Here is a 14,112-nt window from a genome sequence, read left to right as displayed (position 1 = left end):
GGAAAATCGAAGGGCTAGAAACGGAATTTAAAAGCGTATCCTTATCCACCATTTTGCTTACATAAAAGAAAGTACGTCAGGTAGAACAGCCAGCATAGAATATTCATAATAATAATTATTATTATATTATATTATTATTATATTTATTATTCTAAAGATTAAACTAAATAAACTATATAAGAATATTAATATTTCTTCCAGTTAAAAAAATATTGAGCAACACGTCATCATTCTGTCAAAATTCTCAAAAACAAAGAAGAACTGTATAACATGTTTCATATAGTTATGCAGCAAATCTACAAAAATTATTTCCAATGGTTTTCATTATACCGATAAGGATTTTGTTCAGACTCTAGATTTGAGTCTCTGCATTCGAAGGTCCTTCAGTATAAGGCGAGTCTCTTGACGTGCCTCACTGCAACATTGTCTGTAAGATGCTACCATTTGCTTGGTTGAGCTTTCTAATTCCTTCATCTCATCCAAAACTATTTGTCTGTTGCGGCACTCTACACTGCAGAAACCTTGATCCCCTCTGCACAAACATCGTATCACAAATCAAAACACATCCTCGTAAAATCACTATGCTAATTCCAATGTTAAAATAACTATATATGTATATATACCTGTACATGTAAATATCTTTGTCTGGACTGAGCTGCTTATTGCAGAGATTGCAAGTTTTAAGGAAGCAGAATTCTTGAGGGATGGAATACTGGTTTGGCTTTCTCATTGCAGATTTCAAGAGAACGTTTGATGTGGTCTTTGAGCTGGTGATTTGAGGGAGAAGTCTCAAACCAACATCCGTGCTGCTACTCTCGAATGATTTCTCATGCTTTCTTCTTTTGTTCATGTGCTTCAATTCTTGGTGTTCGGCTTTGAAGGGGCTGATATTGATGAACTTTGGAAGCATGGTGAGTGGAGAAATAACGCAGAAGGAAAATGGAATATAGAGGAGAAAGAAAATGGAAGTGGATGAATTGTTGAAAGGAAGGAATGGCTGATATTTAAAGGAAGCATGCCCCCACAAAAAGGGCATTGCATTGCAGCATCACTCATGTTTTACTGTGTAAGTTATATAACACGTGTTTCATTAAGTTACATTAGAATACAAATATTTTTATCTGAGATTGATGCAGGCTTTTACAGCATGCTTTTCCATAGGTCAAAAAAACGAAAAAGATGACAAGAGGGAGCATAAAATAATGGAGTAGGTGGTGAAATTATGGCTTGTGTCTATTTCCGGTGTTTGTATTATTGCTTTTGTTTGGCCCACTGGGACACGGCTGAGAGATGCTGACAGAGATTTGTTTTTATAATAATAGTTTGCAATATACACACATGAAACTTGTGGTACCAAAGAAGACATGATTTAATGTATGGTTAAAAATTAAAAAACATTTTTTTTAAAAGCTGCATATTTGATAACTTATTATCGGTCTATTTTAAATATACGAATCAATAAAATAAAACAGTGATACTTGATCTATTATCTTAAACATAGAGATTACACGTGGCGCTGCCTCAGCCGGACACTAAACCTTGGAATCGCACCATTGTTGCAAAGAGTTCTTATATATTCTTTCCGGTGGGAAAGGGAGAATGGCAATAGCCACTGACCATATATCTATGAATAGAATATGTACCATATGTATTGATGGAATATTCAAAGGTTGTGCCATTAATTTGCATGGTTGAATAAATCAGTAAAACATTCTTTTACTTAATGAAAAAAAACTGTCATATGAGTGTGTTATAAATGAAAACAAAAATCTATAGTTTTTTTCTTTTTTACATCAATCTAATCGCTTTAAATTATTAAAAAATAGTGATTTGTATTTTTGTAGAGAAACCATTTTTAATTTTTGAGAAGTAATGCAATCATCAATTTGAAATCTTTAAAATTAAGCCTCTGTTTCACTTTTAGGTAGAGTGACATTTGATTTTCTTTACTGAGTATTAAGTGAGTTATTTAGCAATTGTAGCAATCCAGTGGATATATATAAAAAAAATCAATGTACTCTCTAAACACGTCAATAAATAATTCTTAACCTCAAGCTATAATAAATATCTTTAATTTTTCTAACATCATCTATAAACATTTAACAAAAATACAGTTGAATGCTTCTAAACATTTCCATTGAAGGCATTGTAACAACAGAAATCGTGACGGAACGACGAATTGAAAACAAACAAGTTTAAGAAAAAAGTTTTGGGAGTCATCAATATAATTTATTCTGAAAAAACTATGTAAAACCATAAAATAAGACATAGTCTACGAAAACTAAATTTTAGGTTTGGGAATCGGTTACACATGTATAAGAAATGTATTGTCCAAAAGCAATACCTTTAATTAAATGTATAAAGTTGATGTGGTTTTCCAAAATATTTAATTTTTCCAAAAAAATAATTATATAAAGAAACTAATACCAAAATATTTTTTTGTTTTATGAGTCCGACAAGGATTGACCTTGACCCTACGTATATCATTTATGATGAACAATCAGGGATGACGTAGTTATGGTAAAAGAAAAGTTTGTTTAACAAATGTTGTCATTTTTTTATTTTAAAGATTTTGTATTCTTTTATTTTAAGAATGGTGAAAAGGAAAGAAACTGACCATAGGTCACGGTACTTATACCTTTTATTTTATGATTTATTATTTTTTTTTAAAGAAAATACTTGATAAGAAAATATTTTTTATTTTTGGAATAAAATTTAAAAATAAATATCACGTGATGCGAGAGATGTAACCAATACGAAAAGAAACGAGGGAAACTATTCTTTTTATGTTAAAAAAAACGTTATTTATGTGTAGTAAAATAATACGTTTAGAAAAAACTTCAGAGTACAATCAAAAGAGAAAAAAAGAAAGGTGTAAAGGTGACATACCTTTTAAGCTTTGGGTACTTCTCTAATTCTTCCTTTTCTATACTTATATTTTCTTCCTCTCTTTCTATCTCTATTATTTCTGTGTGTCTCTCTCTGTATTTTTTTCGTCGGTGCGTATTTATATACACAAATTGTAATATTATGGTAATCTTGCCAGGAGAAAAAAAGGTCTTGTAAGAAAAACAAATCAAATAATATTGAAGACATTAATTATAATTATTGTCAGCAACTTTGTCAATTTTAAACATTCTCTTATCTAGAAACTAATATTTCAAAAATATTTTCTAGTGACGTGTCTTAAAGATATGCATAAAACTCTTGGCACTACAAGAAAAAAGTAAATTACATACCGCCAAAATCCGTATATAAGGCTCAAAATCCGTATATAACACTTGGTTACATACGATTTACATACGGGTAAAAATCCGTATATAAAACTGGCGTAGTTAAGTTATATACGGATAAATCCGTATATAATATTTGTATATAAATTATATACGGATAAATCCGTATATAATATCCGTATATAAGTTATATATGAATTTATTTATATATAATTTATCTGAAAAATTCATATGTAGGTTACATACGGAAAAATCCGTATATAACTTTATGATTTTATAAAAAAAATTAAATAATCCCATTTCTGCATCCAATAATTAGAAGTTTTATATATTTGATAAATGTCAAACACAACTGCCAAATTAACAAAAAATAGAATCAAATTAGCAAATAATAACTGATTGTCTTTTACATAGTAGTAAACTAAACTACTTATACAATTGGCTATCGATGAAAAACTGTCCAGGAATTGCTCCACCAAAGTGGTGGCTTTAAACCCATAACCGAGAATCTTCAACTCTTGTATTAATGAATAATTTAATAGCTAATGTTAAATCCAATGAAATGACCTATCAAAGAGATAATGAGAAACCAAGTTATAGAAAGAGTCATAATATTATAGTTAAAACTGCAAGGTTTATAAGAAAAATAAAGATAATTTATCTTGTTATAAAAAATGTATAGTAAATTGTAATAAGAAATTAACTCCTAAAAGTGAACAATAAGAATTGAATATAAAAAGTAAAGTGTAATAATAAATTAACTCCTAAATTGTAATAATAAATTAATTGAGTTTGATTAGTTGAACATGGATTAGTATAATAATTCTAATAATAAGTATGAGAAATTTTAAAATTTCAAATAAAATAGAAAAGGTAGCTACAACTGAAAAAATTTAGTACCAGCACAAACAAAGAGCGTAAGATGATGGGGCATTCAATACAATGAAAAAGAAAACAAATCAAGGAAGAAAAGCTATAAAATAAAAGAACATACAGCTAAAATGAAAAGAAAAATAGAAACATGACGATTGAAATGATTCAATAGCAATTTTAAAAATACAATCCAACACAGCAGTAGCATTAGTGATTAGAAGAAAGGAGCCATACACATGCTGTTGTAAAAGATAATATCCTCTAAAATATAAAAACATTTTTTATTAACGTATGTATCTTAGAAACCTTTACTTTATATCTTAGAAAAAAGATTTAATTTTCTTTCATAATTAATTGCTTTATATCAAGTAGTCCACATTCCATAATAATTTGGTTGCAAATAATTATGCCCTCTGAGATTGCTACATCGATCTGACCAGAAAAGCCAATAGAAAAAAACGCACCAGTCCAATTTGGAAGCCACATCCAAGGAAAATGTAGATTCAATTGGTGTCATGGCCTCCTCAGCAGTCTGCATGATGATGTAGAAATGTTTTCTATTATAAAATCAAGCCAATATAATAGATATATCTGGGTTAGGATTTATCTTGAAACTGAAACAGAGGATTGTCCTGAAAGAGTGGGTAAATTATAACATCCATAGACTACTATTACTGGGATTGTTACCGTAAAACAATAAAGAGAACCCAGCTAAAGCTCTTCAGAACATGTCTAGTTGCTAAGCAAAGGAACTGACATGGATGATGAAGCAATGACCATACATACAAATTTAGATTTAAAATTCGAAAAATCATATGATAGTTACTTCTTTGCCAGAAAAACGTGCTCTCCTAACTTAGGCACTCATGATCTACAGCTTTAAACACAACCAAAATATCATACATTTAGGGGCATAAATTGTCTCATTGGCACAGTATATTTTCACTTTTCCAGGTATATCAGGAGCAAATTTCACACAATTCATATATTTTGATGTAGGTAGTCTTTAAAGAAATGACAACTGTCAAATTCTTTGTAACATATAGATGGCAAGAGATAGAACTATCATAATGCCTTTCTCCAAGCCAACAGTAGCTATCTTCTCCGTGAGATCTAATGCTCCGCTGATAATTGTTGCCTCTTCATGAAAGCAACTTTCATGATCTAAAAAACTACAGGAGCCGAACTAAAATAAAAGAGGGAAAAATTTTAAAAAAAAATCAAAATGAAAAACCATTAAATCTCAGAACGATTTGAAATGAAACAAGAACACAAGAAGACTGCTCACTTTCTATGTTGATCGTTTAGAACCTCCGCAGCAGATTTTGTCACCACTTCCTGCTTTTGGTTCAAAAACAATCCCAACAGCACCTTCAGTTTTCAATCCAGCCTCTTCTTTGGGTTTCAAAAGAGTAGCAGCGCCAAAATGCCGTCGGGTGTGATTGATTTTGCGGCCACTTGACAGAAGAGCCTCCGAGGAGATGACCAAAAGAGCGACGCGGACTCGACTCGAACTCCTTCGAAGCTTCCTTGATGAGCAAACGCAGCGAAATAATGAGACGACCTCGAGATCGAGAGCGAAACGGAGAATGATTGGAGGAAAATGTTAAAAAACCCTAAACGAATGAATAGAAGCCAGAACGATTGAGGGAAAACTCCAAAATGGAGGAAGTACCCTAATCTGGACCGAAGGAACCCTAAAAATGGGGAGAAACTTAAAATGAACTGATTAATCGGTTCAAACACAAGATTGATCGGTACAAAAGTGTTTAAATGGCGCAAATGGAGGTTTAATCGGTGGAAATCGAAGAACAAATGGTAGAGAGGGTTTTAATCAATAGAAAAGTAGTTTTAATCGGTTAAAAATGAAGGAAAAGTGAAGAGGAGGATGAAACCCTAAGATTTGAAAGTGGTTCTGTATATGAAAGTGAAAATAGAGAAGGAGAGTGGAGAGTTAAAGTTAGTGTTGTAGAGAGATCTGAGAGTGTAGAGTTAGGGCTTGAGAGAGATTTGAGAGAACACACCTCGAGTGAGTGTTCTACCAAACCAGCTTCGAATTAATGAAATATAATTTCAATTTTTTTAAAATAATTAATTTCCAGTAAGACAATACTTGCTTTTTACTTACGTACAGATTATAGCACTTACATACGGATGTTATTCATAGAAAACTCTCCCGCCACCACGCACGAAAAATACATACGGATTTTATATATGGATATATCCGTATATAAAATCCGTATGTAAAATCCGTATATAACTCCTTTTGTAGGATCCGTATATAATATCCGTATATAACTCATTTTGTAGGATCCGTATATAATATCCGTATGTAATATTTATGTTATATACGAATCAAAATCCGTATGTAATTATTGGTGGATAATAACCCTTTTTCTTGTAGTGTGGACTCTTGGGCTAAATTAAAGTTTGAAAACTATATACACTTTTTAGGAAATTTATTTTATCTTTTTACCCACCATTAATTATTCTTTTATTTTGTTTGAATCTTTATTGACTTACCCGAACAAAATTGGGTGTTGACAGATACATTATCAAAAATCTACGTAATGAACATTTTAAGTCAAGTTATAATGATAATGACTTAAAATGTTAGTTATAAAATGTTGACATTACTATCTTTTATACGTCCATTTGCAAGTCATCTGAAGAGTTTTGCATCATTTGGATTACTGAATAAGCATTTCAACCGTCGAACAAAAGAAAGATACCATGGGACTTTTGCAAGTGAACCCTTACTATCACATTTAGACCGACCCTTTTTTTGTTTGTATCGTGATACCCCACATTTTGGACATTTATGTAACTTGAAAAACTCGCTCTTGTAAATGACACAATTATTTGGGCATGGATGTATTTTTTTATACTCAATACCCATGGGACACAATATCTTCTTCGCATCATAATTGTGTGTTGACAATGTGTTACCTTCAGGAAGCAATTTTGTGAAACTTTTATCAGTCCACTCATTTCTCCTTCAATTAAATAATTTTAATATCGTTGATAATCGAGTATACTTCACTCATTCTGGATATAAATAAAGGTTTTTATGCATCGCTGCACAAGTTGCCATAGACATGAGCATGTCGGAAGGAATCATTCTAACATCACGTATCATGTCCTCTAACTAGAGTAATTTAATTAATCAGATACAACATATAATTCAAACACATACAAGAGTAAGTAAAGCCAATTACATAAATCATGCAACAACCAAACATACATTCTCAACAATGACCGAACATATTATATATGCACTGACCGACCACTTTTACTCTAACTGTCCGAACTATATGAACTGTGTAGCTACGACGTTTTTGCACCCGGATGGTGTAGTAGCTGGGATGCCCTCAACAGCTGCCACCGAGGTTAGTCCATTATACCTCGCCCAAGTTACACTTATGGACTAGGACTTCCTGTCATTCTCACACATGAGTTACTCCTTTCTACGTGAGAATGAGTAATCACAGAATATTAGGATAAACGCCAGCTTAGCAATACCCACATTCATACTCTACAAATCCCAATATCATTTCTGAGATATTTCTCCTTGGAACACTCGTTCATATCTATATAATACAATTCACATCATACCATAATGTCATCATACTTCTTCACTTATATAATTCCAAACAACACCACCCTTGAGAACGACCAAACAGAACGATCCACAAGTCTTAATGAACAAGACCAGACGAAAAATCACTACCCATAAGATCATGATCGAGCGGTCATTTAAAGAACAAGACTCAAGCATGAGCCGAACACGATTTTAGGGTCGAACACTAAAACAAACAAATATTATCGCCTTAGATTTATCACTATTTGCTTTGGTTGAACACTATCAACTTAGGCCTAACACTTAGAATTTAGACCTAACCCAATACATACCAAGTGCTAGTACAAGAATAAGCACTACTAAGACCGAACGCTTAGTATAAGACTGAGCACTACTGAGACCGAGTGCTTAGTATAAGACTGAGTACTACTGAGACCGAGCGCTTAATATAAGACTGAGCATTACTCAGACCGAGCGCTTAGTATAAGACTGAGCACTACTGAGACCGAGCGCTTAGTATAAGACTGAGCACTACTGAGACCGAACGCTTAGTATAAAACTGAGCACTACTGAGCTCGAGCGCTTAGTATAATTGACCAAGCACTACGGAGATCAGTATGTAACCGAACGATCAATAACAATTAAAACTTATATTAAACTGAACACTGTTTACATTCAATTGTTATGTCTAGACCAACTACTATATTCCCTAAATATCAATACAAGACAGATCGATTATCAACTAAGGATCCTCAAAGTAAACTCTTAAGAGACCGATCACCAATACAAAGCGAATACTACTAAGAACGAGCGCTAACCTATTATGATTATTATTAAAAGATAATACATATCCTAAAACTGCCGAGATCAAAAGGAATACCTTTAAAACCGAACGTCAATACCACACTTAACCAGATTATCACTACGAAGCTGAATACTGTTTAAACCTGATACCAGACCGATCGTTCTATACCGATCGCTAGATTTTCTACAAAACTTGCAGAACCCATTAACCACCTCACATGTTTCGTTCAAACACAAAATATTTCATACAATTCAATCAAACATACAATTGTTCATATATGCAACCGCTCAAACATAGATTCCAAACACAAACACAGAAAACGTAATTAAATTACTATCTTCCCTTACCTCGAAACCCAGAAAACTTCTATGCTTCCACCGTATTGCCTACACTGTCAGTAACTTCTATAACCTCCAACAACTGCTGATTGGTGAAAATGAACCAATCATAGATCCAAACACAGAAGATAGATTCAGAAAGAGAGTTTACTAAACACATGCAAGCTGAACAGTGCTTGCATCTAGCAGAAAATGCATAAATCCTTAAAGGACGAAGGGGTTTAACTTACCAACTCCAAAACAACAACTTGATCAGCTTAAAATAGAGAGCTTGACACCCAGAATACTTAGGTGTTGCCTGAATGATGATCGGAAGAAGGAAAAGGTAAGGATTTGTATAGAGAAGGAGAAGAAATTTAGAGAGAAGGAGGAGAATACTGAAACTCAGAAGGTTGAAGAGAATGAGTGCATGCAGAAAGTGACACAACATTTGAAAAATTTGCTTATATACTACCGTCAATAAATCGATCGGCCACTCAGCTCTGCACACCCGTCTTCCATTTTCTGAATTTCTAAACCCTTACACCTACACCTGGATTCCACTATCTACTGAATTTAAGGTTCCTGTCAAATTTATTTTTCCTCAATAGCAATGAAATTCCTGCGCATATATAAACTATATAGAAACCCATGTTACCATTTGCAAAATGTTGTTCTCTTAATAGAATCTGTGAAAAAAATGTACAAAATTTGATATATTAATACATATGATTTATGTTATCAAGAAAAACTATAATATCTCATTTCTTTAATAAGTTTATATATTTAATAATATAATTATAATTGATCATAATACCACTTTTGAGATACAATATACAATGTTATTCATTAATCATATTTCATTTCATCACGTAAATCAAGTTCATATATATTTTATATTCAAATCTATATATTTTAAGTACCATCACTTAAACATGACTCAAGTGATAATTATAAACTCACGCAATATACAAAAAAATATAATAACTTAAATACAAATTAATACAATTACTCACAATCAAATTCTAACATGTTGCAATAATTACATTAGGCCTATTTTGCACCTAAAAATTAATGGAAACAGAAACAAAATACAGGATAACAGCAGTATGGTATAAAGGAGTATATGAAACAGAGAGAAAAATATGCAGTAGTATTTTGAGAAAGAAAGAATAGTGTTTTTATACAAGAGAAACTAACTGTAAAAGAGTAACAGAAAAAACTAACTGGCTTATAACTAACAACTTGAATTATATATCCAATACACCTCCTTAATTCAAGTCACTTAGAGCTAATACACCTATTCCAAATCTGAGATATTCAAATCTATCATGTTTGAGTGCTTTAGTAAATAGATCAGCCAGTTCTGATTCAGTTTTGTAGTAAACCAACTCCACTTTGCCTTTATTCACCATATCACGTAAGAAATGAAACTTCACATCAATGTGTTTGCTTCTTCCGTGGCTCACAGGATTCTTGGCCAAACTCATAGCAGATGTGTTGTCCATCTGTAGCATAAATGGTTTCTCACTTTGCACCTTTAAATCTTTTAGAACTTCATTCAACCACACACCCTGACATACCGCATGACAGCCAGCTACATATTCTACTTCACAACTAGATAGAGCAACAATGGTTTGCTTCTTAGAACTCCATGATATAGGTGCTGTGTTCATGAAAAATATATTCCCTGACGTGCTTTTTCTCTCAATTTGATCTCCACCAAAATCTGAGTCAGTGTAACCAACTAGTTCCAACTCATCCTTCTTCACTCCGTATGGAAACAAAATACCAGATCTAGCTGTACCTTTAACATACCTTAGAACACGCTTAGCAGCAATCAAATGGTTCTTCTTTGGATTGCTCATGAATCGGCTCAACAGACCAACCCCATACATCAGATCTGGCCTGCTGTTACATAGATACCGCAAAGAACCAATGAGTTGCTTATAAGATGTCTCATCCACGCCTTCTTCGTTTATATCAGATTTTAGCTTGGCATTAACCTCAATTGGATTCCTGGTAATGTTACACTCAGTCATCTTAAATTTCTCCAACAAATCCTTCACGTATTTTGTTTGATGCATAACCAAGCCTCCAGTTATGTGCGTAAATTCCATTCCCAGAAAGTAGCTAAGCCTTCCAAGATCTGTCATCTCGAATTCTTCTTCCATCCTCTGCTTGAATTCTTCAATCCAATGTAGACTGGAACCCGTCACCAGCAGATCATCAACGTACAAACATACGATCATTATATCATCACCATTCTTCGTCACATACAGGCTATGTTCAACAACACATCTCTCAATCCATAGCTGATAAAAAAATCATCAATCCTTATGTTCCATGCCCTGGGCGCTTGCTTCAATCCGTAGAGCGCTTTGAATAGCTTATACACTTGATGCTTCTTCTCTTTGATAGATCCTGGAGGTTGCTGTACATATACTTCCTCCTCCAACAAGCCATGCAAAAAATGCAGACTTAACATCAAGAGCAAACAAAGACCAATTCTTAGCACATGCAATAGCAACAACTAAACGAATAGTTTCTAACCTTGCAACAGATGCGTAGACTTCCTTGAAATCGACTCCTTGTTGCTGTAGAAATCCTCTTGCCACCAGCCTAGCCTTGTATTTTGAGATTGTACCATCTGGATTAAGCTTAGTTTTGAAAACCCACTTAACTCCAATGCATTTCTTCTCGGGTGGCAAATCGACCAGCTTCCATGTTTTATTCTTCTCGATCGATCTAAGCTCCTCCAACATAGCTTCCTTCCAGAGTGGTTGTGATAAGGCATCATCAACATTCAACGGTTCACTTCCGGCCATTAATGCTAGGTGAATTATATCACCTTCTTCATCCACTCCAGCATCAGAATACATTTTATATTCTGTAAACCGAGAAGGTCTTACCACTTGTCTTCTCGATCTTGTTGAAACCTCTGCATTATTGTTGTTGCTCCCAGTATTGCTAGTGGCTATCGGAGTATTCACCTTTTCTTCGATCTGCATAGGTATTTGCAATGCTACTCTTGATTTCTTCATGCTGGTTTGATTGCATTCCCAGTCCCAATTTTCATCTTCGAGAATCAATACATCTCTGCTGATGATCATCTTCTTCCTGATAGGATCAAACAGTTTGTAGGCTCCAGTAGAATGATAACCCACAAACACCATTGCCTCTCCTTTGTCATCCAGCTTCGTTCTCTTCTGCTCTGCAACATGACAAAAAGTCAAAGAACCGAAAATCTTAAAATGCTTAACAGAGGGTATTTACTTGACCAAATTGCATGTGGGACGTTGTCTGTCAACTTCTTTGTAGGACATCTGTTCAGAACATACACTGATGTTGCCACTGCTTCTCCCCACAATTCACGCGGTACGCCCTTTTCTCTAAGCAAGCACTTGGCCATATTCATTATTGTTCGATTTCGTCTTTCGGCCAAACCATTATGTTGTGGTGTATAAGGGGCTATAATCTCGTGTGCTATTCCCTGTGCCTGACAAAACTCATCAAATTCACGCGATGTATACTCACCTCCACCATCTGTCCTGATCAGCTTTATCTGCTTTTCAATTTCTTTTTCAACACGATTCTTGAACCGCTTGAAAACTTCTAGAACATCACTTTTCAACCTTATGAAGTATACCCATATCATACGACTGTATTCATCTACAAATGTAACAAAGTATCGATTACCAGCTATGGTTGATATCTCAAGTGGACCGCACACATCTGAATGAATTACTTCCAGACGTTCTTTAGACCTCATCTTCAAGTGCGTTTTGAAAGGTTTTCTCGTTTGCTTTCCTATGATGCATGATTCACAAGCTCTCTAGGGTATAGATATATTTGGTAAACCAGAAACTATCGTCCTTTTGCTTAACAATTTCAGATCTCTGAAATTCAGATGTCCGAATCTCAGATGCCATTTCCAATTTTCATCCACTTCTATAGTAGATAAACACTGCAGATTCTCAATTATATCCATATGAACCTTGAAGGTACGATTCTTAGAAATCTTGCTTTCCAGGACTAACCTTTTATTTTTATCAAACACTTCCACTCTTCCTTGATTGCCCATCATCACAGTGAAACCTTTCTCAACCAGTTGACCCAGACTAAGCAAATTGCATTTCATCTCTGGGACAAAAAGAACATTTTCTATCGTAGCCTTCAGACCATTCTTCTGTTTTATGATAATATTTCCTATCCCTTCAACCTTCAATGTACTATCATCAGCAACTCTGACCTTGCTTTTCTTTCCTTCGTTGAAATTGATAAGCCATTCTCTATTGTATGTCATGTGGTTTGAACATCCTGAATCCAGATACCATAATTTGTTTGTTTGATTTGTCATAGCAACGCTTTCTGAAGAAGTTGTAACCATAAGAATTAATGGCTCTGTGTCAGACTCGTCTTTTACAAAATGAGCTTGCTTGCTTTGATCTTTCTTCAACTGTCTACCTTTGTTGAAATAACACTCATAGGAGAAATGTCCCAACTTATGGCACGTAAAACACTCTATATTTCTTCTGTCTTTCTTCTTGTAGTATTTGTCTCTTCCTATGCTTTTTGCAGAATCACCTCTTTCCTCTTGTTCTTCAACGCCATCATTCTTCCACTTCCTTTGTACAGAATTATCATTCTTCCATCTACTTTGTGCAAAATTATCATTCTTCCATTTGCCTGAGACATTGGATTTACCTTTCCAAGTCTTGAATTTCTTCTTCCCATCACCTCTAACATGTTGCACCTTTAATGCCTGATCATCAGTTCTTACAGGATCTCTATCAAGAAGCCGCATCTCATGAGCTTCTAAAGAACTCTGAAGCTCTTCGATTTTTATCTTTTCTAGATCTTTAGATTCTTCAATAGCAACAACTATGAAATTAAATCTCCGAGGTAATGATCTCATTATTTTCTCCATAATCAACACATCACTAAGCTCTTCCCCACGACTCTTCATTTGGTTTGTAATCGTTAAAACTTTGTTGAAGTAGTCACTGACCTTATCACCATCTTCCATTTGTAAGAATTCATACTGCCTCCGCAAAGTTTGTAGCCGTACTTTCTTGATTTTCTTTCCGCCGGCATGACAACGTACCAAAATATTCCAAGCCTCCCTCGCCGTTTTCGCGTTTTGGATCTTCTCGAAGTGTGTATCATCTACACACTGATGAATGATCAGCAGAGCCTTATCGTCCTTCTTACTAATCTCCGCCTTCTGATCTTCTGTGCCACAGAACTCAGTTTCAGACTCCACCCCTTCTATCACACTGCTAACTCCTTGTACCCGAAACA

The 14,112-nt window shown here is 34.2% G+C and overlaps 1 protein-coding gene and 1 long non-coding RNA gene across 2 annotated transcripts; both read right to left on the bottom strand.

Annotated features, from left to right (window-relative positions):
- Nucleotides 1–177: 177 nt before the first annotated feature.
- On the bottom strand, nucleotides 178–1,021 carry LOC148191454 (FCS-Like Zinc finger 17-like). Its single transcript, XM_088102468.1, has 2 exons — nucleotides 624–1,021; nucleotides 178–532 (listed from the first exon to the last, which is right to left on the bottom strand). The coding sequence occupies exons 1-2, from the start codon at nucleotides 908–910 to the stop codon at nucleotides 346–348; spliced, it is 474 nt and encodes a 157-aa protein (XP_087958594.1). The 5' UTR covers nucleotides 911–1,021; the 3' UTR covers nucleotides 178–345.
- Nucleotides 1,022–3,593: 2,572 nt separating this feature from the next.
- On the bottom strand, nucleotides 3,594–6,158 carry LOC148191453 (uncharacterized). Its single transcript, XR_015782870.1, has 3 exons — nucleotides 5,395–6,158; nucleotides 4,571–4,638; nucleotides 3,594–3,800 (listed from the first exon to the last, which is right to left on the bottom strand). It is a non-coding gene; the product is annotated as an uncharacterized LOC148191453 (long non-coding RNA).
- Nucleotides 6,159–14,112: the final 7,954 nt, after the last annotated feature.

The sequence above is a fragment of the Vigna umbellata genome, chromosome 11 (genome assembly GCF_029865625.1).
Source record: "Vigna umbellata cultivar VRB3 chromosome 11, Vumbellata_1.0, whole genome shotgun sequence".
Taxonomy (NCBI): Eukaryota; Viridiplantae; Streptophyta; class Magnoliopsida; order Fabales; family Fabaceae; genus Vigna; species Vigna umbellata.
This window is presented reverse-complemented; position numbering and strand designations above follow the sequence as displayed.

Coding starts and splice junctions, on each gene's coding strand:
- LOC148191454 (XM_088102468.1), bottom strand. CDS start 910: ATGCTTCCAAAGTTCATCAATATCAGCCCCTTCAAAGCCGAACACCAA. Junction 533..623: donor AAAGATATTTACATGTACAG/GTATATATACAT, acceptor ATGTTTGTGCAG/AGGGGATCAAGGTTTCTGCA.